The 25,536-nt window shown below is 47.7% G+C and overlaps 2 protein-coding genes across 9 annotated transcripts; both read left to right on the top strand.

Moving 5' to 3' along the window:
• The first annotated feature begins 151 nt into the window (after positions 1–151).
• On the top strand, positions 152–19,063 carry kifc3 (kinesin family member C3). 6 transcript variants are annotated; one of them, XM_068331485.1, is made up of 23 exons: positions 152–641; positions 772–997; positions 9,924–10,044; positions 10,877–11,019; positions 11,120–11,252; positions 11,336–11,415; positions 11,564–11,629; positions 11,718–11,858; positions 11,992–12,252; positions 12,327–12,500; positions 12,820–12,967; positions 13,040–13,170; positions 13,250–13,361; positions 13,433–13,614; positions 13,700–13,804; positions 13,899–14,026; positions 14,835–14,958; positions 15,516–15,645; positions 15,718–15,947; positions 16,034–16,183; positions 16,276–16,405; positions 16,511–16,557; positions 18,447–19,063. In XM_068331485.1, exons 2-23 carry the CDS (start codon positions 914–916, stop codon positions 18,453–18,455), a joined length of 2,829 nt encoding a protein of 942 aa, XP_068187586.1. In that variant the 5' UTR covers positions 152–641; positions 772–913; the 3' UTR covers positions 18,456–19,063. The 6 variants fall into 6 exon arrangements, with proteins under 6 accessions (XP_068187586.1, XP_068187503.1, XP_068187658.1 ...); XM_068331402.1 differs by having other exon boundaries at positions 769–997; XM_068331557.1 differs by lacking the exon at positions 772–997.
• Positions 19,064–19,883: 820 nt separating this feature from the next.
• On the top strand, positions 19,884–25,014 carry katnb1 (katanin p80 (WD repeat containing) subunit B 1). 3 transcript variants are annotated; one of them, XM_068310800.1, is made up of 20 exons: positions 19,884–19,990; positions 20,570–20,698; positions 21,321–21,451; positions 21,575–21,692; positions 21,782–21,882; positions 22,003–22,044; positions 22,134–22,217; positions 22,291–22,406; positions 22,478–22,549; positions 22,622–22,772; positions 22,846–23,033; positions 23,110–23,258; positions 23,331–23,381; positions 23,485–23,549; positions 23,657–23,872; positions 23,951–24,100; positions 24,196–24,272; positions 24,354–24,428; positions 24,513–24,629; positions 24,747–25,014. In XM_068310800.1, the coding sequence occupies exons 2-20, from the start codon at positions 20,659–20,661 to the stop codon at positions 24,886–24,888; spliced, it is 2,085 nt and encodes a 694-aa protein (XP_068166901.1). In that variant the 5' UTR covers positions 19,884–19,990; positions 20,570–20,658; the 3' UTR covers positions 24,889–25,014. The 3 variants fall into 3 exon arrangements, with proteins under 3 accessions (XP_068166901.1, XP_068166904.1, XP_068166893.1); XM_068310803.1 differs by having other exon boundaries at positions 19,904–19,990; positions 20,605–20,698; XM_068310792.1 differs by lacking the exon at positions 19,884–19,990 and having other exon boundaries at positions 22,291–22,549.
• The last annotated feature ends 522 nt before the right edge of the window (positions 25,015–25,536 follow it).

Raw genomic sequence — 25,536 nt, 5'->3', positions numbered from 1 at the left:
ATAATCCACAGAAAATTCCTCCAATAATCAGATCAATGTGAGACTGATTAATCAATCATGAAATCAATCAATATTTATCAGTATTTCTACTTTATTATGGATGGTTTGAATTTACTACACTTGTTTTTAATAAGTAAATATTTAACTGGTAAATACTAACTCATGGGGGGCGGGGTTACAAGTTCGTGAGGCGTTCATGTCATCACGTTGGCATCCTGTGAATGAACTTTTACGTCAATATTGCGGTTATGCTAATTTGACTCCTTACAATTATATGAATGAAGAAATTCTTAGGATTCCCGGGATCACGTGACACGCCGTCGCTCGTCTGTGTGATGTTTATTTATTTAAAAAAAAAGACTTTTCCCTGCTCGTGCGCGCTGAACCCCGTGAATCTTCATATGTCCGACGGTCCCTGAAGGCAGCGCTGACATCCAGCAGTCTTGACTTTCGGCGGCGGAGGCGAAACACGGATCCGTTACCGGAGGGGAAAAACACCGACCACCGCCTGAAACACGCGCGTTTTAGCGCGTGGCTTCCGGTTTAACGTCTCGTGTCGTTCGTTTGAGGATTTACTTCGAGGAAACGGAGGAGGAAGAGGAAGGAGGGGAGGAAGAGGAGTCGCCGCTCGGGGACCGGAGGTGAGGAAAAGTTTACGTCTGGAAAACTTCGGCGGTTCTGAACCGAGCCGCGGTGCATTGTGGGGCGGCCGGTGCTCCCGTTAGCCTGGCGGTGCAGTTCTGATTGGCTCCGCTTCGGTCCTTCCAGCAGCTTCCACCGGATTCAGTTCCAACAAAAGACCCGGGACCTCACCTGGACCCCCCCGGAGGGCACGTGCCCGCGTTTCCATGGTGATACCAGGCCCGACGGGGATCGATCCGCGGGCGGAAGCCGATCGTTACGCGTCTGGCAGATGTTCGGTTCTGTCGGAGCCGCTTCAGAGCCGCTGGAGGGGCGGGCCGGGTTTCCCGAACTGAAGACGGAAACAAGGAAGCAGGTCTGTGGGGCAAGAAGGCCAAAACCGACCCCCCCGGGGTTGTTTAGTGGTTTACATTCTGTGTTGTGCCCCCCCCCCCCCGCCCAAGTTTGTCTGTTTTCAAAGCGGAAAAAAAGTTTTTTAGTCCTCTGGGCTCATGTCGTGTGAATTATGTCATGTCGTGTGAATTATGTCATGTCGTGCGAATTGACTGATGTCGTGCGAATTATGTCATGTTGTGTGAATTGTGTCATGTCGTGTGAATTGTCATGTCGTGCGAATTGTCATGTCGTGCGAATTGTGTCATGTCGTGCGAATTATGTCATGTTGTGCGAATTGTGTCATGTCGTGTGAATTGTCATGTTGTGTGAATTGTGTCATGTCGTGTGAATTGTGTCATGTCGTGCGAATTGTCATGTCGTGCGAATTGTGTCATGTCGTGCGAATTATGTCATGTTGTGCGAATTGTGTCATGTCGTGCGAATTGACTGATGTCGTGCGAATTATGTCATGTTGTGTGAATTGTGTCATGTTGTGTGAACTGTGTCATGTCGTGTGAATTGTCATGTCGTGTGAATTGTGTCATGTCGTGCGAATTATGTCATGTCGTGCGAATTATGTCATGTGTGAATTGTGTCATGTTGTGTGAATTGTGTCATGTTGTGTGAATTGTGTCATGTTGTGTGAATTGTGTGTCGTGTCGTGTGAATTGCGTGTCATGTCGTGTGCAGTGTGTCATGTCATGGGAATTGTGTTTCATGTTAGTTGTGTCATGTCGTGTCCCCCCATAGCATCAACCCAGTTAATTCATTTGTGTGTGTGTGTGTGTGTGTGTGTGTGTGTGTGTTTCTGTGAGCTGCAGTCCGGTTCTGGTCTGTGTTCTGACTTTAATGTTCTGACGTGATTCACGTTTGAAGCAGAAGCTGCTCAGCAGGATTCATGTCTTCTGTTCTCCTGGCCACGCCCCCTGAGGAAGATGATGATGATGATGATGATGATGATGATGATGGGAACATGTGTGTGCGTTGGCGGAGGCCAGCAGGGTGTGTCTGACCGCTCCATCAGGAGGCTCCTATAAATACATGTGCTCCAGTCTGAGGCAGAACCGCTCCGATCTGGGCCGCGTTACATTTAGAACGGTTTGTGGGTTATTTAGTTCTGTCGTAATAAAGTTCTACAAAGAGAAGTAACCAATCCGGACCAGGAGAGGGCAGCAGATGAATGAACTGTAGAACTAAACTGATCGATAACAGATGAGAAATGTGTTTTCGGATGTTTCCTGCTAGTTTGTTTAATTGATCGGCTGTTATTGATCAGCTGTTATTGATCAGCTTTCGACAAACTGACGGTTTCCACAGCTGCAGTGTAGCTAATGGCTGAGCTATTAGTTCCACTGGGTGCATTCCACTCGGTTCCCCTGATAACGGAACGTTCAACATGTGGAACGGTGTGTTCAGGGACAGTCCGTTCATCTGAGCGCCCTGAGCTGCAGTCCTTCTGAGGACATCTTGTCTTTGTAGGGCAGAGCTAATACCTGTAGGTCTCTGTAGGGTGGAGTTAATACCTGTATGTCTCTGTAAGGCGGAGCTAATACCTGTACGTCTCTGTAGGGTGGAGTTAATACCTGTATGTTTCTGTTGGGCTAAGCTAATACCTGAACGTCTCTGTAGGGCGGAGCTAATACCTGTACATTTCTGTTGGGCGGAGCTAATACCTGAACGTCTCTGTAGGGCGGAGCTAATACCTGTACGTTTCTGTAGGGCGGAGCTAATACCTGTACGTTTCTGTTGGGCGGAGCTAATACCTGTATGTTTCTGTTGGGCGGAGCTAATACCTGTACGTCTCTGTTGGGCGGAGCTAATACCTGTATGTTTCTGTTGGGCGGAGCTAATACCTTTATGTTTCTGTAGGGCGAAGCTAATACCTGTATGTTTCTGTTGGGCGGAGCTAATACCTGTACGTCTCTGTTGGGCGGAGCTAATACCTGTACGTCTCTGTAGGGCGGAGCTAATACCTGTACGTCTCTGTAGGGCGGAGCTAATACCTGTACGTCTCTGTAGGGCGAAGCTAATGCCTGTAGGTCTCTGTAGGGCGGAGCTGACACCTGTAGGTCTCTGTAGAGCAGAGCTAACACCTGTAGGTCTCTGTAGGGCGGAGCTGATACCTGTAGGTCTCTGTAGGGCGAAGCTAATGCCTGTAGGTCTCTGTAGGGCGGAGCTGATACCTGTAGGTCTCTGTAGAGCAGAGCTAACACCTGTAGGTCTCTGTAGGGCGGAGCTGATACCTGTAGGTCTCTGTAGAGCAGAACTGGTAACCTTCAGTGAAGGCTGCTCGTCTTCATCAGTTTTGATATTCAGCTGGGGTGTGTGTGTGTGTGTGTGTGTGTGTGTGTGTGTGTGTGTGTGTGTGTGTGTGTGTGTGTGTGTGTGTGTGTGTGTGTGTGTGTGTGTGTGTGTGTGTGTGTCTTGGTCCAGATCTCCCATAATGCTTCAGGTCTGTCTTTGATCTGATTGTTTGATTGGTTAATCTTTATTTACTTTATCTTTATCTGTTGTAAACGTGATTTGATAGTTATGACCCCCCCTTCCTCCTCTTCCTCCTCTTCCTCCTCCTGAGGTTTTCCTCCTCGTCTCTCCTTCATGTTTCTGTTTCGTTCCATTTTCGTCTCTCTGTAATTTCCTCCAGAAATAGAGACGGGTGAGTCAGAAAACCACCAACCCCCCCGCCGTCTTCTGCCCCCCCCCCTTGAACTTTCCCTTTTTAAACTGCGGGTTCTGAACTTAAACCGGGTTGATCCACATGTTCAGATGGTGTCCACAGCAGAGGGGGGGGGGTCCAGGTGAGCGCTCCTCTTCCTTACGTACAGTCCTGTTATCAGGTGTTAGCCGGACCCCACCCATTTTCTCTGGAACGGAGGAATGTTTTTATTGGTTATTATTTGATGGCTCTAAGGGGGGGGGGGGGTGGCAGGAAGTGTTTTCATTCAAACGGGACAAAAATGCACCGTTGTAAAAATCAGTCACCAGATAACTTTTAAAGCTGCTGATAAAAAATCTGTGTTGATCAGATCTGGGATCAGATTGTTGAGCGTTGCTGTTCTTGTTGTTACTGTTCTTTGTCGTCATTGAGGGTCTTTATTTACAGCTAGTCCTCAACGTCAGAAAATATTTTGACGCACTGTCCTTCAAGGTGTGTTGGATAAATCCTAAAAAAATAAAATACGGCCAGCATGAAAGCTGTTTTATTCTAAACATAATAATAAAGGTGAATGCAGTTTGTATCAACTTTATTAGCAGCGTCCTCGTAACGTCAAACCAATCTGGGCTTGCGCTAGCCATTGGCCACTTCGCCATAGGCAAAGTAAATTCCAGATTGGCTACAAGGTTTTTAGACTTTGTAGCCACAGTGGAGTTCTTGTTTTTACGGAAAAAAGGCTAAAACTTTTTCGCTCGCTAGCACCGCTATTTCCACTAATGTCGCTCGCTAGCGCAGCTAATTTCGCTAGCGCCGCTATTTCTGCATGCTGACTGAATTTAGCCGAAGCATGCCGACGGAAACAGCCGAAGTGACCCGAACGCTCCCGATCATTAAATACGCACTCGGGTCATGACCTCCTCTCGTCCAATGAAAAACAAAAATATTCTTTTTTTATAAGCTAAACCCGCGAATTGGTGTACGACAAGGAGAGGACGATCGATCGAAAGAAATTCAGAATCCAGTGTTTTATAGTAGATTTTGCGTTAAAATTCCAATTGACCAAAAATGGTGAATGCTGAGAGGGGGGAGGAGTGGTGACAGACCGATCAGAAGGTCAATGAAGGATATTATCAATACTTGTTTGTAGTCTTAGACTTTTGTTCCCTCTGACCAGCAGGAATAACCAGCGATGATGTAAATGTGTTTTCACCTCGCTTGATATTTTATATGCCTTTTTAAATTGCATATCAATGGTGTTGTCTAAGTCAAAGTTGAAATGTCTTCTAGTCTCAGTAAACTACCAGTAAACACTGAGTAATATTTAGTCTGACTGTATCTTCACAGAGTGAATGAAGTTTTCAATGGTTGAATCTCACATTCATTCCTGCATAAAGTAGGACAGAAATAAAGAGAGTTCAGCTTCAGCTGTTGGCTTTAGTGGGTTTATGGAGGTAAACTGAACACAAGATTTTTCCCTCAGAATGCAGGAAAACAACCCCATTTTCTAAAAAAAATTCCCGGGGGGGGCCCCCGATCCGCTATGCGGGGGGGGGGGGTACCCCCCCTACACACCCCTATGACAAGTGTGGTTTTACACCCCCCAACAATTGAAAACTTGCATTCACTATGTGAAGATAGTCATACAAGATATTACTCAATGTTTACTTGTAAGTTTTACTTGCTATTATAAAAAGTCGCTGTCTTGGACACAGAGTGTGGCTTTTTATGGATTACTCAATTCTTTTACACTGAGCCACAGTGGCTTAGTCATACTACCTCCTGGTGCAAGCCCAGCCAATGTTTGTTTCTTGTTGGTTTGACTTACAAACAATTCAACTTATGAACAACTTCTAGCAACCAGTTGTGTTCGTATGTTGAGGACTTCCTGATATTTATTATCAGCTGTTTCTACAAGTCTCTGCTGCTCGTGTGAATCCACCCGTGTCATGTGACCCTGCATAATGACCCTGTGTCTGCTGTGACTCCGCCCCTTTGTTTTCCGGGTCCTGAAAGCATTCGGTGGACTGGAAACGTCCTCTTTTGTCTCTGCAGGTTCCAGAAACAGTCCCGGGTTTGTGTTTGGGGGACGGGGGTCACTGCAGGCCGGGGGGGTCAGGGGTCACTGGTTCAGTCCGCACTGAGACCAGTTCCCACAATCCCAGGTTGTGGAACACAGACACCAGACAGGACGGGGTGAACTGAGGTCGCCTCTAAATGATGGGGCTAGCAGCACGCAGCTAGTTAGCTCCCGTTAGCTCGCTGCTATAGAGTGACATCACCATTGTTACCATTTGTGCATCAGTTCTCTGAGTGGGAGGAGTCCAGCGGTTATGACATATTTACACGCGTGTATCATGAAGTATCATCTGTGTTACATCACAGCATGCCCTCTGTCGTTTATCCCGTAGCGACAGCAGATGGTCCCGGGGTGGGGGGGCGGGGCGGTCATGGAGGTGGGGGGGTGAGAGAGGTGCACACAGAGTGGAGGACTCTCTCTCTGGGATGAAGGTGAAGACCCGACCTGCCTCACTTTTAATCTGGTCGTCATGGAGATGGACGGGTTGTCCAGTTCGGTCCCAGACCGCCTGTGATCGTCAAATCAGAACGCAGACTGGACTGGGGTTGAGGTCGGCGGCGTCTTGAGCGTCTCTGAGAACCTGAAACCAGTCGGCTCCAGTTTCCTGTCTAACCTCGGACGTGACGGGACAAGGTTCACGCGCTATCAGCTGGTGGTGGAGGGGCGGGGCTTGAGGCGCAGGTGAGGCTATAAAGCGACGCTCGACGGAGACGAGCAGAAAACAAACGTCCGGATCCGACGCGGAGGATGTGAACGCCCCAGACTGATCCTCCGATTCCGGGTCGGATGGGATGAGGCTGAAGATCCACGGAGGACATCCGTCAGTCTCACCTGAGCTGGACCTGTGGGGCAGGGTCATGTACGTCCTGTGCACGCTGGCGGTCCTGTACCTCCACAGACTTTTGGGGGGCGGGAACGGCGTGGAGCCCACCACCGCCGGCGGGTCAGAGGCGGGGCAGCAAAGTGGCGCCAGATCAGTGAAGATTTTGGACCGTGGAGGGCGCAGGAAGAGGCGACGAGGAGGAGGAGGCGTACGGAATGTTGGCGACAGCAGGAGGGTTCAGGTGAGAAGGTGGAGCCACGCCCCCCCATGCCCCTCCCACAAAGTTTCATCGATTTCTTGGTGGGGCTTTGTATTGATTTGCACTAAATTTGGCGCGACGACTTAACAAGCGACTCTTACGCCAAGTGCTAGCTGTTAGCTAACTGCTAATTCTAGCTAGCAGGTAACGCTAGCATTCAGTTCAGCTTCTGACTGAATTGAGAAGAAACTTTGGTTCGTTTCCTGATTTTTTTTTCTCGCTGCAGTTTGACGCAACTTTCTGAAGCTCCTCCCACTTTGAGATCAGTTTTAGCAATTTTTAAAATATTATTATTCCAGTAAACTCTGATGCTGATTGGTTCTCAGGGAAGTTCAGTTTCATGTTGTTCGGAAACATTCACGTCTGAAATCCTGTTACATCTGATGCGTTACATAACCACAGATTAATGATGTCATCAAGCCGTGACAACCCCCCCCCCCAGGACAGGAAGTGTCCTCCTGCACCAAGTTTGGTGGAATCAGAAAACAAAACTAGTAAAGGTGGATTTACTTTAGTGGTTGTTACAGGAAGTCCTCAACATACGAACACAACTGGTTCCTAGAGGTTGTTTGTAAATTGAATTTTTTTGTAAGTCATTATTTATTAAATTTCATCCCTAATCTCCATCTGAGGTCATTTAAATGTCATTACTACTATAAATACTAAAGTAATGTCATTACTACTGTAAATACTAAATTAATGTCATTACTACTGTAAATACTAAAGTAATGTCATTACTACTGTAAATACTAAAGTAATGTCATTGCTACTCTAAATACTAAAGTAATGTCATTGCTACTCTAAATACTAAAGTAATGTCATTACTACTCTAAATACTAAAGTAATGTCATTACTACTCTAAATACTAATGTCATTACTACTGTAAATACTAAAGTAATACTACTGTAAATACTGAAGTAATGTCATTACTACTGTAGCATGTAGCTTAGCAGCGGTGGTGCTCGGTGGGGGTTGTATCAGGAAAAGAAACTGCAGTAATCGGATACTGCTGTGCATTTGTTTGTATCTCTTGTTGTTTGTATGTTGAGGACTTCCTGTTTGTTTCTCTGTTGTGGGGGGGTTCTTTCTACGAAACCTCCACCTTCACTCGGCCACAGACAGGAGGTGACATCATCAGAGGGGAGGGGCCTCACGCTTCAGCTAAGGCTGAAATATTTATCTGTGGAGGGAGGGGTGAAGAGGAGGAGGAGGGGTGAAGCTGCTGTTGCTAGGGGAACAGAGAAGGACGTATGTTGAAGGGGGGGGTCAACGCCGTTCCTGCTGCTGCGCGTCAGAGCGAAGCTGCACCGAGGAAGAGGATGCAGCGATGATGAGGAGGAGGAGGCCGCATGGAGGGAGGTAAGAACGATGGAGGAAGAAGAGGGAGACGAGGAAGAGGAAGAAAGAGGGGGAATGGAGGGAGGGGGGGCGGGGGGAACCTGATGCAGGGTGTCGCGTTTCGCTACTGACCTGGATACGGCGACGCTCGTCATCTTCATCGCCTGAATCCTGATAATCCTGCTTTTGTCTGGTTTCTGTTCGACCTCTTCTTCATCACAACGATGCAGAAGCAGACCTGAAGCATGAAGCTACAGAAGCAGACCTGAAGCGTGAAGCTACAGAAGCAGACCTGAAGCGTGAAGCTACAGAAGCAGACCTGAAGCGTGAAGCTACAGAAGCAGACCTGAAGCGTGAAGCTACAGAAGCAGACCTGAAGCGTGAAGCTACAGAAGCAGACCTGAAGCATGAAGCTACAGAAGCAGACCTGAAGCATGAAGCTACAGAAGCAGACCTGAAGCATGAAGCTACAGAAGCAGACCTGAAGCGTGAAGCTACAGAAGCAGACCTGAAACGTGAAGCTACAGAAGCAGACCTGAAGCATGAAGCTACAGATCCGGACCTGAAACATGAAGCTACAGATCCGGACCTGAAACATGAAGCTACAGAAGCAGACCTGAAGCATGAAGCTACAGATCCGGACCTGAAACATGAAGCTACAGATCTGGACCTGAAACGTGAAGCTACAGAAGCAGACCTGAAGCGTGAAGCTACAGATCCGGACCTGAAACATGAAGCTACAGATCTGGACCTGAAACGTGAAGCTACAGAAGCAGACCTGAAGCATGAAGCTACAGAAGCCGTGATCGGCCTGCAACTTACCGCAACATTTCAAACTGCAGAGGTCTTCATCAGACCTTCTCCTTCTGGTGGACTTGGAGAACTTTAGCTTGTTAGCATGCTAACACCTTAAACATCTCCACTGAACATCTTAGCATGTATTTAGGTAGCATCCTCATGCTAAGATGAGCATTTAGATAACCTCTAATGCATAGATTAGCATTAAGATGTTATCTGAATAGATGCTACCTAAATTCATGCTAACACATTCAGTGTGGATGTTTAAAATAGCAGCATGCTAACATTTTTAAAATGTTACATTTTAAAATTTTAAAACTTTTGAAAGAATTAAAATTTAAAAAAATTGAAATTTTTAAATCATTTTAAAACACTAGCATGCTAAGCATCCCCGCTGGATACGTTAGCATGCGTTTGTGTAGCATCCTCATGCTAAGATATTTAGCATGTGTGTGTTAGCGTGTGTCAACAGTGTGTTGTTATTAGCATTTAGCTGTATGCGCGGCGTCACAGAGCTGCTAGCATGGCTAGAGGATCTGTTTGTGTATGTGTGTGTGCGTGCCTAGTAATAGCCCTGAAGTCGGGTTATTGATCAGCTAAAGGTGATTGATAGTCGACTGTTCAAGGTGTTTTACAGCAGATTACAAAATAAAATAAATGACATTTAAAAGAACAAACTGATACCTTCTTTAAAAAATTTGAATAAGTCATTTTTTTCTGACTTTACAGGAAACAAAAACAAAACATTTGTTGATCCTTTTGGCAAATTTTTTTTAAATAAAAAATGACTTTATTCAATTATTTTAAGATGGTGACAAAATGTAAAAGTAAAAGTGTGTTTATTTTTTTTACGTAAAGAAGTTATTTGTTTAGAGACAATTAGGAATTTTTCTCCCCTTGTTTGACTTTATTTTGAAAATCTGAAGTGCACGTCTCTTCCTGTGTGTGTGTGCAGCCGGTCCGGCGGTCCAGCGCTCTGCTCAGCCCGGCAGTCATGTTCAGCTCCAGGAAGACCTGGGACCTTAGCCACGCCCCCTGCCTGCAGGAGCTCTGGAAGAACGACGTCTCATTGGACGGTGAGCGTGAAAGAAAACACACACACCAGTGGGGCTGCATTTTTGTGTGTGTGTGTGTAAGGCATTAGCATGAATCAGTCAGACTCTTCAGGTAAAGGACACCTGAGTGTGTGTGTACAGGAACAGACAGGTGAGTGTGTGTGTGTGTGTGTGTGTTTCAGGCTGGGTTCTTTTATTCTTTAGATGTCGTTAGCGTAGCGCTAAAGAAGTGACGGCCCCTGATTAGAACCCAGTCAGGATTGGCTGTGGTGAAACACCTCGACATCGCCCCCTGGAGGTGGGCGCCTTGAACAGCGACATAATCTAGATGTTATTAGCTAATTTATCATTGAGCTAAAGGGCTGGAGGGGGTTAGCTTAGCATTGTTAGCGGGTTTAGCCACTGTTTTGTCATTAAACCCTCGGTAGCGCGCTAACAGGAAGCTAAATCAGATCGTTTGTGACAGACGCCTGACGGGTTATTTCGTTTCCGCTGAGTCGACGTTTCTTTGACCTGAAGTTTGTTTGTTTCTTGTGTGTGTGTGTGTGTGTGTGTGTGTGTGTGTGTGTGTGTGTGTTGGGGGTATAAGTCCAGTTAATGCTCAGATTTTCTCCACAAAGTCCAGATTGTTCTCAGTTTAAAGAGATTTGAGGCCTTTTTAACATGTGACGCGCGCACACACACACACACACACACACACACACAGGTTTGGTAGGTTACTGTGTCAGCTGTTGCTATGGTGATGAGAAGGGGCGGGTGCAGCTTACCTGAGGAGGAAAGGGGAAGAATTCGGGTTATTTCTGGTTTCCGTAGCGACCTCGCTGATCCCTTTGTCCCGCCCCCGTTTCCATAGCGAGCTCCGTGGACTTCCTGATGAGTGATGGTGAAGACGACGCCTCCTTCCTGTCTCTACCGACTGCTGCCTTCTCACAGCCCCCCACTTTGACCCCAGAGGCGTCCGAATCAAACGCACCCGGCGAGCAGCGGCTCATCCAGGTGACGACGACGTCACAAAGTTACTTCCTGTTTGTGTTTTTGTCTGCCTTGGTGGTGAACACCTATGAACGTAAAAACCCTTCCTCGTCCTCCTCTTCAGTCCCTGCAGGACAAAGTCACTGAGTTCCAGGCTCGTCTTCGCTCGGAGGAAGTCGCGCGCCGCCTGCTGCTCCAGCAGCTGCAGCAGGTCGGCGTCCCAAAGACGAGCGTCCAACCTTCTGCTCCGCCCAACGGTGAGGTCACAGCCGACATCGTCAGCTGACGGCGGCCATGTTTGTAGTCCGCAGGTGAACTAACTCATTTCCCTTTTTTCCAGGAGTGAGGGCATCGCCGCCCAGCGAGCAAACGTCAGATCGTCCAGAGGAAGAGCAGCTCGTCACCCGGCTGCACAAACAGGTACTTCCCGCAGGCAGCGAACGCATCGCAGCTGCAGACGGGAAACGCATCACATTCAGTTTATCACTTTGAAGAAAAAATAAATCTGTGAAAACACTGGTGCACCTCGTGAACACACGAGGCTTTGACGCGGTTATTGTGGTCGCAGGTGGAGGAGCTGGAGGAAAAGCTGTTGGATCAGACGCAGGAGGTGGAGAGACTTCGCTCTGAACTGGTGAGGACCTGCTGGAACACATTCCTGAGGCACACACACACACACACATCAAGCTGTATCTGTGTGTGTTTCTCCTCCGCTCCTCTAGGGGGCGACAGACCTGGAGAAGCAGCTGGAGCTGCTGGAGGTGGAGAACCAGCGTCTGAAGCAGGAGCTGAAGTCATGCAGGAGCTCAGAGCTGCTCCACCAGGCAGCAGAGAGCTGCAGCAGACACTGCCCCCACAGCCAGGTGCACACACAGGTGTACACACACATATAGGTGTACATACACACACACACACACACACGTTCTTGGATGTTTCACATTCAGAGCTACATTATCTAACTTAAATCAATAATCTGGCCCCGCCCCCGACCTGCAGGATGCTGAGTCGCTGCGGCGGGAGGCGTCCCGCTGGGAGCACCAGGCGCGGCAGCGGGAGCGGCGGCTGGCCGAGCTGGAGCGGGAGCTGCTGGACCAAACCTCCAGGGCGGAGCTTCTCCACCGCCAGCTGGACGAGGTGAGGCAGCGGCGCAGCGACGCGAGGCAGCGGCGCAGCGACGCGGAGGAAAGCCTCAGCCTCCGCCTGCAGGAGTGTGAGGAGGAGCTCGCCAGGCAGTCGGCCACGCCCCCCAGAGTGAAGGTGAGACGCCTCCACGTGGTCAGGTGACCTTGAGGAGGCGGTGCTGGTTCTGACGGTGACGGTAATGTGTTCAGTACGTGACGCACACGGTGGAGGTGGAGTCCGCCGACTCCCACAATGCACTGCTGGACCTGCAGGCGAAGAACGCCGGCCTGCAGGAGCTGCTGTCTGCGCAGAGGCAGCAGCTGAGGGAGCTGCAGGCGCAGCTGCACGACTCCCAGAGGACCTGCACCCAGCTGCGCACGCAGGTAGGTCAGCAGGAACACCTGGACCCGCCTAAAAAAGCCCCAAAAACCACTAAATAATGGGGGGGGGAAAAAATTTTTTTCAACCAATAGACACGCAGACTTTACCTGTAAAGATCTGTTTTGTTTTCATGTGATGGAAATCAGTTTCAGGCCAGTAGCGACTTCCTGTTTAAGCCCCGCCCCTAAAAAAACATCTAGAATCCCTATTCGCTCCATCAGACTTCGGTTTGCTCCGGTCTTTAAAATCCCAACTCGACAGATTCAGACATGTGTTCTGGACTCCTGCTCTTCATCCCGCCCCCTCCTCCTCTTCCTCCAGATCCGGGTGTACGAGGGCGAGATGGAGCGGACCCGGGGTCAGCTGGAGGCCGAGATGCAGAACCTGGAGGAGGAGAAGAACCGCGTGATCGAGGAAGCGTTCGTCCGCGCCGAGAGCGAGATGAAGGCGGTCCACGAGAACCTGGCGGGTCGGTCCTGTTTCCTTACTTCCTGTTTCCTTACTTCCTGTTTCCTGTCTGAGCGTGCGGTTTCTCTTCCAGGCGTGCGCCTGAACCTCCTCAGCCTCCAGCCGGCGCTGCGGACGCTCACCTGCGACTACAACCTGCTGAAGCGGCAGGTGCAGGACTTCCCCTTCCTGTTGGAGACGGCCATCGGCGAGGCCAAGCAGGAGGTGGGGAAGGAAAGAGCAGGAAGTCTCCCTCATTTCCTCACTTCCTGTATGTCATCATCTTCGTCATCTTCCTCGTCAGATCTGTCAGGTGATCGGCGAGGTGAGCAGCGCCAATCAGGAGCTGCTCAGGAAGTACAAGCGTGAGATGAACCTGAGGAAGAAGTGTCACAACGAGCTGGTGCGCCTCAAAGGTGGGTGGGGCTTCGTCGCGATGAAGAGGAGCGAATAGGGGGGAGGAGCTGAAAGTGTGTCCGTCTCCTAGGCAACATCCGCGTGTTCTGCCGCGTGCGTCCGGTCAGCCAGGAGGAGCAGGACGCCGCCGACGCCAAAGGCGTGCTGAGCTTCGACTCGGACGACGACGCCCTCCTCTACCTCACCAGCAGGGGGAAGGTCATGACCTTTGAGCTGGACAGAGTCTTCCCCCCCCAAGCCACGCAGGAAGAGGTAGAGCCCAGGGGGGAAACAGTCGATCCAGTTAGAGGGGCGGTCTGACGTGTAAGTGTTCTCTCTTCTCTGATTGGTCGATCAGGTGTTCCAGGAAGTGCAGTCTCTCGTCACTTCCTGTATCGACGGCTTCAACGTCTGCATCTTCGCCTACGGGCAGACCGGATCAGGGAAGACCTACACCATGGAGGTGAGGGGGGGGATCCGGGATCGATTGGTTCGGTCTGGAGAGTTGGTTTGATCTGTGTGTGTGTGTGTGTGTGTGTGTGTGTGTGTGTGTCCAGGGCGTGGAGGACGACCCTGGCATCAACCAGCGGGCGCTGCGCCTGCTGTTCTCTGAGGTGAAGGAGAAAAGCGACTGGGACTACAGGATCTCCGTCAGCATGGTGGAGATCTACAACGAGACGCTGAGGTGGGGGGGGGCAGCTGATTGGTCCATTAATGACTCCCAGCTTGTTTGAATTGACTCACAGCGACACCTGCTGGCATGGAGGATGAATTATTGTGAATTATTGAATTGGTTTTATTACAGAATAAGTCAAAAAATAATAATAATTATAATTATTACTATATTTTATTATTTTTATATTATTTAGTATTTATTTGTTTCAATAATAATATCATTTATTTATTATTATTCATAATTTTGTAATGTTAGATGTTAATTGTAAATTAGCATTCTGTGCAGAATAATATTAAAAATTATTACAGAATAATAAATAGAATTACTACGGAATAACCCATTGTTCTCATAATAATAATAATTTTCTTATTATAATCTGTAATCATTACAATATTGTAGTTATTACAGAATAATAAGTTATTCTAATTATTATCATAATTACTATAATTACTACAGAATAATTATAATAATTGTTTCCTTAGTAATTATTATTATAATTATTATAATATATGAGAATTATAATAATATATAAAATGGATCACATAAGGAAATCTGTTTATTTGTACAGCTGAGGTTCAGCATCTGGAGGTTAGCAGAATGCTAATGTTAGCTTCATCAGCTAGCTGCTCACCTTACTGACATGATATGCTAACACCCTGAAGCTAGCGCTAACAGTGGTGTGTGTGTGTGTGTACAGGTGCGTAGTGCACAGCTGTACACACACAGCTGTTTAAGGGTGGGGTTTATCTCTTGATGTGTGGCGGGTTCTCTGAGCCCTGAGTTTCGTCTGCAGGCTGATTGTCTCTGCTGCTTTCAGGAACCTCCTGGGGGAGAACACCAGCGACAAACTGGACATCAAGATGAACCCCGACGGCAGCGGACAGCTCTATGTCCCCAACCTGACCGAAGTCCCCGTGCAGAACCCCGAGGACATCAACAGGGTGAGCACTTCCTGTCACGGCTGTCCCTTCAGTGTAAAACACCTCATCACCTTAGTTAGCCTAAGGAGCTAAAGCTGCGAAGAACCCAACAGGAGACATTAAAGATATCATTTAAAAATAAAAACGTTCACAAAAATTATCCATAAAGAGATTTTTTTTTTAAATCTTCTAAATTTCTCTGATCATTGACAGATTCTGATCAAATCCAATCAGAATCAATGACGTTAAATATTGATTTGGTTCCTCTGATTGGCTGAAACATTTAAAAAACCTGAGTTCTTTGATAGAAAAAAGAAATAAAATTTCTTTTAAATTTTAAATAATTTTTTTCATTAAGAAAAAATTAGAAAAAAATGTAAAATTTAAGCACATTTTTTTAATGTAAAAGAAGTTTTTTAATTTTACATTTTTTCTAATTTTTTAGAAAAAAAATTATTTTAAAAATGTAAAGAAAATAAAATTTCCAAACTTTTAATCTGAAACTGATTTCCACCGGGTCATGTGACTGGAGATGAAGCGTTACCGTCCCTTTCAGAGGTTTCTGTTTACCTGTCCAGGTGCTGGACACAGGTCACATGAACCGAGCAACGGCCTGCACCAACCTGAACGAACACAGCTCGCGTTCGCACGCCCTGCTCATCGTCACCGTGTGCGGGTTCAACGCCGCCACGGGGAGCCGCACCCAAGGTAGGAGGGGCGGGGTTTTACTGGCTCCGCCTCCAACCAGCGAACCCCGTTGAACCCCGTTTCCCGCCGCAGGTAAGCTGAACCTGGTCGACCTGGCGGGTTCGGAGAGAATCGGCAAGTCGGGGGCGGAGGGCAGCCGCCTGCGGGAGGCGCAGTGCATCAACAAGTCGCTGTCGGCGCTCGGTGATGTCATCAACGCGCTGCGGGGCAGACACGCCCACGTGCCCTTCAGGAACTCGCGCCTCACCTACCTGCTGCAAGACTCGCTGAGCGGCGACAGCAAGACGCTCATGATGGTGCAGGTGAGGAAGCCCCGCCCCCTCCTAAACGACACGGGACGTCCCGATCGAGCCGGTGTGACCGCTAATCCCTGCGTTTTCGTCTGCAGGTGTCTCCGTCGCCTAGCAACATGAGCGAGTCGGTCTGCTCGCTGAAGTTCGCTCAGCGCGTTCGCAGCGTGGAGCTCTCGGCGTCTTCGTTGTCAAGGAAACACGAGAACTCGTCCACCTCGTCGTCGCCGACGCACGACAGCGTCGAGGTGACGCACACACACACTCACATTCTGTTGAGGTGAATTATTTGTTGTTTGTTTGGGTGTTCCCGATGTTGACCTTTGACCTCCTCCCCCAGCTGGACTCCCCCCCGGTGACCCCGGTGCCCCTCCCCATCTCCAGAGCCAGCAGCGCCGGCTCCACCCTCTCCTCCGCCTCCAGAACCCCCAGTGGCTCCCGCAGGAGGTCCCAGTCCCAGCTGTCCACAGGTAACACACACACACACACACACACACACACACACACACACACACACACACACACTGGGTGACACCCTGTTTCCTCATCCTGTGGTCTGATTGGTTGGTTTGCAGACAGACAGGTAGACAGAGCCAGCCCATTGGTCGGAGACGGTGGGCAGGTAGGTAGGGCTGTTTGCTGATTGGTGGAAAATCTTGGCATGGAAGCGCTCAGCATGGCATGTTGTCCCCCCCCTTGACCCCTCCCCCCAACCATCTAACACCTCCCACCTGTAACCACAGAGCTGCGCCTGTCAGACTGCGAGCAGGGACCGAGAGCCCATGACACATTGTGCTTCCTGTCGCCTGTTCAGTGCTACCAAAGTCACAAAGAAATCATTTAAAGGAGCCGACGGGGTTCATTTGAACCTAGAGGGTTTGGGATTAGCTTACCTTAGCATCAAGACAGGCAGGAGCGATCTCTTAGCTTAGCGCTAACGGAAGGGTCATTCCATGGAAACTGTTCAGTTTGGGTCCCCATAGAGACGTCATAAAGCTGTCAGTGATAATTTAGTGTCTGAAACCATTGATTCAAGTTTATTTTTTAGCATGAGGTAAAAAAATAATTGAATCATAAATATACAATTTGCATATTTTTAACTTTTTGTGTTAAAATAAATCAATATCTCATGTCTGCTCTGGGCGTTTTGTCATTCATGGAATATAAAACTTAAAAAAGAAAATAAGTCTCAGATTTATTTTTCTAATGTTAGAAACACTTTCCTCTAAACAAGAAATGTGTTAAATTAAAATGACTTGTTTGGTTAAAATATTATGATTTATATGCGTCCGTTAATGTCCCACCGCGTCACACTAATGTAATTTTGCGCCAAAATGTAAAACACTTCCTGTAGGTGACACCACTAACAGGAAGTGACATCATTCAAGAGTTTAAGCAAACATCTCGTAAAAAAAATTAAAAAGCAACTTTTTAATAAAATTTTTTAAATTTGAATTTTTGAAAATTAATGTTTTGTTTAATGTAGTTTCATGCAAACTGTGGTGTTAGCTTTTAGCACGTCCAGAATTTCCACCATATTGCTTTAGATTTTCCACTCTGTCACTTTAAACCCCCCCGAAAAAAGAAGTAAAAGAAACTCGGGCCTCTGAATATGATGCTTAAATGATGCTAATGCTAAAAGACTTTCAGAAAATAGTTCCTGAGCTTGAAAAATATATACAGGTGTTACGTTCTGCGTGGTATGACGATGAAAAAATTCCAGGATCCAATATGAACACATTCCGTGTTAAACTGTTTGTAAGACTACAAATCTAGATTTATTTTCTGGATAAAGATGGCCGTCCCCTGCTGCGTCCACTCTTCATGCTAAGCTAAGCTAACCCTGTTCTTAACTGTTTTTAAGCTCTTTTCCTTGTGACTTCACCGTGTGTCTGTGAGCTTCTGATCAATCACCCCCCCCTTCCTGCTGTGGAGCTGAGGATTGTGGGTAATGCTGTTGTTGTGTCCACACTGATGATCCTGTTTGTTTTTAAACAGGAATCCATGCGTAACCATAGCAACAGTGCTGCCAGTATTTTCTTTTATTCGTTGACAGTGAAGCTAATTTTGACGTTAGCTTTCTGGAACCGTCTGCGTGACAGCGCCATCTAGCTGTCAGGAGGTTTAAGCACAAAATATGAACAATTACAATAAACACATCAGTTTTAGAATTAATAATGTAGAATATTTTAATTATTTTATTCAGCTTTATTTTTCATTTTTTAATTAAAAAAAAATACATTAAACTATTTTAATTGTTTATTCAGCTAGCATGCAAATTAGCATTGAATGAGGCTAGGAAGAAAGCAGCTAATGACTTTACCATGTTTTGGACCAGCGCTCACCTGTATCTGTTGCCGGTTGGATGGATCGGTGTCCGGCGTCGTCCTGTCGGACGATTGTCGGCAGGGTCCTGTGCCTGCTCCTGTTTGGTTGGCAGCAGTGTGGTCATGGTGCGACGGCGCGGCGGGTCACATGACCACTGAGTGATGCTCCCATTTGTCTCCGCAGGACGACTGAAGCTGACGGCCTGAGAGACGTCGTCCGCCAAAGGTAGCGAGTGGATGGAGCAAAGGATGCTGGGAAGGTTTTAGCGACTCCGACCCGAGGACAAACGTTTGATGTTCTTGCTGTGATGAAGGATTTTAATGAAGGACCGATGAAGACTATCCGCTGTCCAATTACAGTATTTCTTTTATAGTTGCACTTTAAACTTTATTTTATAAGCACCAGATGAAGCTGTGCTCGATGATAATATATGCTCAAATATTTATGTTAGATTTCTTTGGTTTTCTAAGCTCATTATTCTTTTATTTTGTTTTCATTCGTTTACCTTCAATCGTCCCGTGTGACGTTCCCTCTTAGCCAATCAGGGTACTCCACTGATACTGAGCTGTCCAATGAGATGCAAGCGATGCCAGGACGTCCTGTAAACGTTGATCCTCTTCTGTTCTGTGGATGTGTGACTGCTTATGGGTGGAAACCACTGGTGACCTTTGACCTGTAGCTGATGACCTGGTGCTGATGCAGGTGGAGCCGGTGTGTAGCCGTAGAAACAGGATGATGATGATTGACCCATAATTTTTTTTTTGTATTCTTTTTAATAAACGTCAGACTGTTCATGTTGACCTGCTGTGATGTGATGAATTGATCCTTAAATAATGTAAAATAAGATCAAGTAGATCAAAACTGAAATGTTTTTTTTTTGACCGTTCACATTTGACTGGATCCTGAAGATAGTAAAATCAAGTTATTCTAAAATAACCAACAGACTAGCGGCAGCGGTGTGATCCAGATCCTGGGAACATTAAAACATTCCACATTAAATAGAACAAGAAAAATAACTTTAAGCGTGTTTATTTAATAATCAGCAATTTAAACGTGAAATAAGATTGCTTTATCTTCACTCCTGTTATAGTCAGTAAAATCATTCTTTCAGCTGCAAAATGTTTGAAAAAAATATTAAAGAATATTAAAAAATAAAATAAAATTTAAAATACATATTTTGTACCTTTTATAGTTGAAACGGTTTGTTCCTGCCACGTTTATCATATTTAGAAAAATAAGAATAAACCGCTCCACAAATAAAGTTTGATTGAATGTCAACCGAAAATTCGTTGATCATCCGGAAACGCTTTTTAATCATATACATTAAGAAAGTGGACTATTACCAGGCTTTATAATTCAAATAAATTATTTTTAAGTAATTAAATTAACGTTTTAACGCCTTGTTGATAAAAATGTCAATGTAGGTTTTTGCTAATTATATTTACATTCATAAATACATAAAACTTTATCATAACAATTATAAGCTATATTTTTTTTTTTTACTTTCCAAAAAACAAAAATACTGTACAGCATTTTCCTACTTCCGATCTTCCGGAAACGTCTTTAAAGACGTTTTAAACGTGATGACGTCACCGGAAGTACGGTGTTTTTCTCAGTTGCTAAGCCACAGCGCAGCCCCCCCCTCACACAAACCGATGCGAGTGGGACATCTAAACCGGTTAAGCTCTGACACCCCCCCCCCGTGAGTCCCGAGGATTCGGCGGAAGGTAAACAAGTTGTTGTTGTTTATAAAGCAACAATTAGCCTGACTCGGCTAAGCTAACGAGCACTTTAGCTGGGAGTTAGCTAACTAGCCTGTGTTGTTTACGGAGTCTGCGTCATCTGACGTGAGAGCCCCAAATGTAGCTAGTTAACGCAACTAAATCACGTGACCTGTTATTAACCTACTAGTTTAAGCGTTAGTTAATCTGTTGTTATTGGCTTCATGGTGGTTCTAATGCTAGCTAACGTCAGCTAGCTTACATTTGGTGACGTCTGTAGGTTTGATGTTGGTTCGATTACAAACCCTGAAAGTCCAAACCAGCTGATCCGGAGCACGATTGTTTACGTCTGAACTAGTCTTGTTTGTGTTGTTGTTTTTGGAGATTAAATTGAAAAGTAATAGAAATGTTGCTCCTAGGATGTCATGTTAACAACATGACAAAATGATTGTTGTGTGTGTGAATGTTGTGTGTGTGATTGTTGTGTGTATGATTGTTGTGTGTGTAATTGTTGTGTGTGAGATTGTTGTGTGTGTAATTGTTGTGTGTGTGATTGTTGTGTGTGTGATTGTTGTGTTGTTGCAGGAGGAGGAATCTGATGTCTGTCCTTGGTGATCTAGACTGATCCTCCAGTTCATCTCAGTTCGTCCAGTCGGTGTCCCAGTCTGACCAGTATGGCCGCCGCCCACTCCACCAACATCTCATGGCGACTGCGTGAGTCCGTTTGTGTTATTCCTGTTAGCGAATAAAGAAGAACCTGGAGATGCCAGTTTGATTTTCATAAGAGTTTAATCCGTTTCGTCGCTGAGCTCAAAGGAAGACACCATTTAAAATAACTTAAAATACTTTAATCCGTTCCAGCTTTGTAAAACAGCCCCAATCTTCATAAATTATGACAATAAAAACACATTTTTATCAACCAATAGACTTTATAGACTTTAACGGTGTATAATTAATTATCCATAAGTTACATAAATAATGATAAAGAAGGAAAAGAAACACAAAAGCCACAAGAACATACATGAGCTACGCCTTTATTCCACCAATGAGAACGAGTTACGGTCTCACTGATGTTGTATCCATCCGCCAACACGTGGTAAAGAACGAGATCCGGTCAGCTTTTCTGGAGTTGTTTTTATTTCCACCAATGAGAGTCAGAGGAGGTCATGTGATCATATTTGTTTTGGGGTTAGATGTCTCAAACCTCCAGCAGATGTTTCAGAACATTTGTGTGGACACTGCCCCCTACAGGCAGCTGAGGGACACAGAATCAGTCATTGATATCTACCACTAACTACGCGTTCACTAAACGTGTCCCTCCCGTGTTGCCGTCCAGAGGCGTTCGAGGCCCACTCCAGCAGCGTGTTGTGTTTGGCGCTGGGGAAAAGCTCCGGCCGCCTGCTGGTGACGGGAGGGGAGGACTGCCGGGTCAACCTGTGGGCCGTCAACAAGCCCAACTGCATCATGGTAGGTCTAATGCCGGCCACGCCCCTGGGCGGAGCCGTCTGTTGTTCATATGTTACATTAATATGTGTGTGTGTGTGTGTGTGTGTGTGTGTGTGTGTGTGTGTGTGTGTGTGTGTGTCTCAGAGTTTCACTGGTCACAAGAACCCGGTGGAGTGTGTCCAGTTCAACGTGTCGGAGGATCAGATCATCACCGGTTCACAGTCTGGATCCATACGGGTCTGGGACATGGAGGCGGCAAAGAGTGAGACTCAGTGTCTGTGTGTGTGTGCGTGTGTGTGTGCGTGTGTGTGTGTGACATTAGCATGACTTGCTACTTCCTGTCTCCCCCAGTTCTGAGGACTCTGATGGGACACAAAGCCAACATCACCAGCCTGGCTTTCCATCCATACAGCGACTTCCTGGCTTCAAGCTCCATGGACACAAACATCAAGGTGTGTGTGTGTGTGTGTGTGTGTGTGTGTGTGTGTGTGTGTGTGTGTGTGTGTGTGTGTGAATGCCGCTAACGAAGTCTTTCCTCTCTTAAACGCGTGACTCTGGTTCTCGTCTGTCAGCTGTGGGACATCCGGAGGAAAGGATGCGTGTTCAGGTACACGGTAAGAGCCCGCGGTGCGTTCAGGGACACGTTTTAAAATCGGACATGTTTGCGGTACGACTCCCGTCTGCTTCCTGTTTTGCGTCTCAGGGTCACACTCAGGCCGTGAGGAGCGTCGCCTTCAGCCCAGACGGGCGCTGGTTGGCCTCGGCGAGCGACGACAAGACCGTGAAGGTAGGCACCGCTGTGTGTGTGTGTGTGTGTGTGTGTGTGTGTGTGTGTGTTCACATTCGCTTCTCTTCCTCAGCTGTGGGACTTGAACCAGGGGAAGATGCTCACCGAGTTCACGTCCCACACGGCGTCCGTCAGCATCGTCCAGTTCCACCCCACCGAGTACCTGCTGGCGTCAGGAAGCTCCGACAGGTAACCTGTTCTAACGAGATGCTCCGCCCACTCTCCACTGATTGGCTGAGCCACTGCCGTCGTCTCAGCAGGACCGTCAAGCTGTGGGACCTGGAGAAGTTCACGAAGGTCGGCTCGATGGAGGGTAGCACGTCTCCCATCAGGTGCGTTTCCTGGTTTGATTCGGACGGAGAAGGCGTCGCTGTCATGTGACCTTTGACCCCCGGTGCGTTCAGGTGCATCTGCTTCAGTCCGGACGGCGACTGCCTGTACAGCGGCGCCGCCGACTCGCTGCGGGTGTTGGGCTGGGAGCCCGACTGCTGCTTCGACGTGGTGCCGGTGGGCTGGGGGAAAGTGACCGACCTGGCGACCTGCAACCAGCAGCTGGTGGGTGGAGCCTCCCGCAGGACGGACGCGGTACTGTCGTGACGCTAACGCTAACCCCGCCTCCGCCCATCAGATCGGCGTGTCCCACCAGCTGTCCACCGTCTCGTCCTACGTGGTGGATCTGAAGCGGGTGAAGCGGAGCGGCTCGGCCGTCCAGGGCGTCGTCCAGGACAACCAATCGCTCACAGAGATGAAGGATCCAAAAGGAAACGCCCTCCGCCGGAGCTACGAGAGACCCATGACCTCCTGCTCCGCCCAGGGGTACGTAGAGGACCGCCCCCTCCCCCCTCCAGCTGACGAATCAGAACCCAACATCAAAGACGGGTCCTCCTTTCAGGGTGAAGCAGAGGCTGGATGCGGAGAGGCGGAGCCCCGAAGGTGAGAGGCGGAGCCCCAGTGAGGACGAGGCAGACGAGAAGGTGTCGACGGCGGAGATCCACAACGCCGAGGATTACAAGGAGATCTTCCAGCCCAAGAAAGTCATCTGTAGGTGGAGCCGTAGAGTCACATGACCACCAGTGAACGTAAAGGCTGACTCAGCTGTTTGCTCTTCATCAGGTCGGACTCCTCCCAGAATTCCAGAGCCTTTCCCCGCTCCTCCAGAGGACGGTGAGAAACCAGTTCACTGCATCCACACCAGAAACCAGTTCACTGCATCCACACCAGAAACCAGTTCACTGCATCCAGTGATCTTCCTCCTCCTCTTCCTCAGACGCGGTCGTCTCCATCAGTCGGCAGCTGAAGGATCTGGTTTCTCCTTTTCCTGACAAGCAGCAGGTCAGTGAACGCAGCACGAGTCCGTCACTGTCGACATTCACTGTGTTTGTTAACATGAAGGTGTGTGTGTGTGTGTGTGTGTGTGGGTGTGTGTGTGTGTGTGTTAGGGTCCTCCCCCTCTGGCCTCCTCCACACCTGTCCAGAGGGTGGAGCCTACGGTGGTCTCCAGCGTAAAGCAACCAGCATCATCTAACCCCGCCCCTGCCGCCCCTCCTCCTCCTCTTCCTCCTCCGGTTACCACGGCGACGTGTAAACCTCAACCTAAGATCATCCTCAGCGACAGGAAGGAGCCCATCGGGCTCAACGTGGCCGACTTCCTCCCGGTGAGTCTCGCCACCGCCGGAACCACTTCCCCTTCTGCGGCATCCTTACCGCTCTAACAGCACTTCCTGTTCCTCCAGGCTCCGCCCAACAACCGAGGCCGGTCGCTGAGCGACGCCGACGCCCTGGCTCAGATCAAGAAGGGTCACGAAACCATGTGTGTGATGCTGAGCAGCCGCCACAGGAACCTGGAGACGGTGCGAGGCGTGTGGGCGCGGGACGACATCCGGGTCAGCGTCCGTCCGTGTGTGTGTGTGTGTGTGTGTGTGTGTGTGTGTCCGTCTGTCATCTCTTCCTGCTCACCGCATTTACTTCCTGTTTACAGAGTGCGCTGGACGCCGCCGACTCCATGAACGACCTGTCGATTGTCGTGGACATCCTGAACATCATCAACCTTCACCCGTGAGTCGAACGCGCAGCGGCGGCGTCGCTACGTCGACACGTCAACAACAACAACAAACCGTCTTCATGTGACTGTTTCAGGTTGTTATGGAGACTGGATTTGTGTACGACGATTATCCCCCAGACCGAAAAGCTGCTGCAGAGTAAATATGAGAGGTGAGGTTTCTGTTCCACCTGCTGATTGGTCGAAAGGAGAACAGAAATGGACGCGTGTGTGTGTGTGTGTGTGTGTGTGTCCAGCTACATGCAGACTGGCTGCACGTCTCTGAAACTCATCATGAAACATTTCTGGCGGCTGATCTCCGACACGCTGAAGGCTCCGCCCTCGGTGGGCGTCGACATCACACGAGAGGAGCGGTGAGTCGCTAAAAACCCGAGGCCAGCAGCCGACCTCAAACGCATCACGGTGGCCTGTAGAGGTTTTAAACGGGGGTGTTTGTGTGTGTGGGAATCTCCTGTGGCTCCGCCCCCCAGGCATCAGAAGTGCGCCGCCTGCTACAAGCAGCTGAAGAACCTCAGCAGGCTGGTGAGGAACAAGGCGTCGCAGGTCGGTCGTCATGGCAGCACCTTCAGGGAGCTGCAGCTGCTGATGGCGCCGCTGGACGACTCGCTCTGAGACGATGGATCAGCTGATCGATCAATCGATCGATCGATGGGACGGATCAGAAACTATTTTTTAGAGATGAAGGACTGCGTTCATGTGTGGATGATATCTTTGTTAATAAAGTTATTTAAATTTAAACGTTGCTGATGAACTACGTGTGAACAGAACCCGGTTCTAAACGGAGATGGTTCAGATGATCTGAAGGAGTCATAAACAAGTCTTCATGAAACTTGATCTAGATTAATCACTATTGATAAATTGATTATTGATGATTTCTGGGATTGAGCCGGAGCTGCTGCTCCTTTAGGAAAGAATGGAATGAAATTAGAAATAAAATGAGTGCAAATTAGTGACCGATTCAGCAACTTTAGATCTGCAAATGTCACAAGTTGCTACTTCTGACCTATTTATAGTAATTTATGATAAGAGGTATACAAACGTATAATAATATATGTATACATAGATTTTTAATTTTTTTAATCTATATCCAGATGGATGAAAAAAAAATTCATAAATCATTTTAATAATAAGATCATCATAATAATAAGGTCATCAATTAAACAAGATTTTTAAGTATACACACATCTATAAAGTATAAGATGTTTGAACCTATTTAATATATACTTGTATATTTATATATAAATATATATACATATATAT

Source organism: Antennarius striatus, chromosome 1 (assembly GCF_040054535.1).
Source record: "Antennarius striatus isolate MH-2024 chromosome 1, ASM4005453v1, whole genome shotgun sequence".
Taxonomy (NCBI): domain Eukaryota; kingdom Metazoa; phylum Chordata; class Actinopteri; order Lophiiformes; family Antennariidae; genus Antennarius; species Antennarius striatus.
The sequence above is the reverse complement of the archived record's forward strand: the minus strand, read 5'-3'. Positions and strand labels throughout refer to the sequence as shown.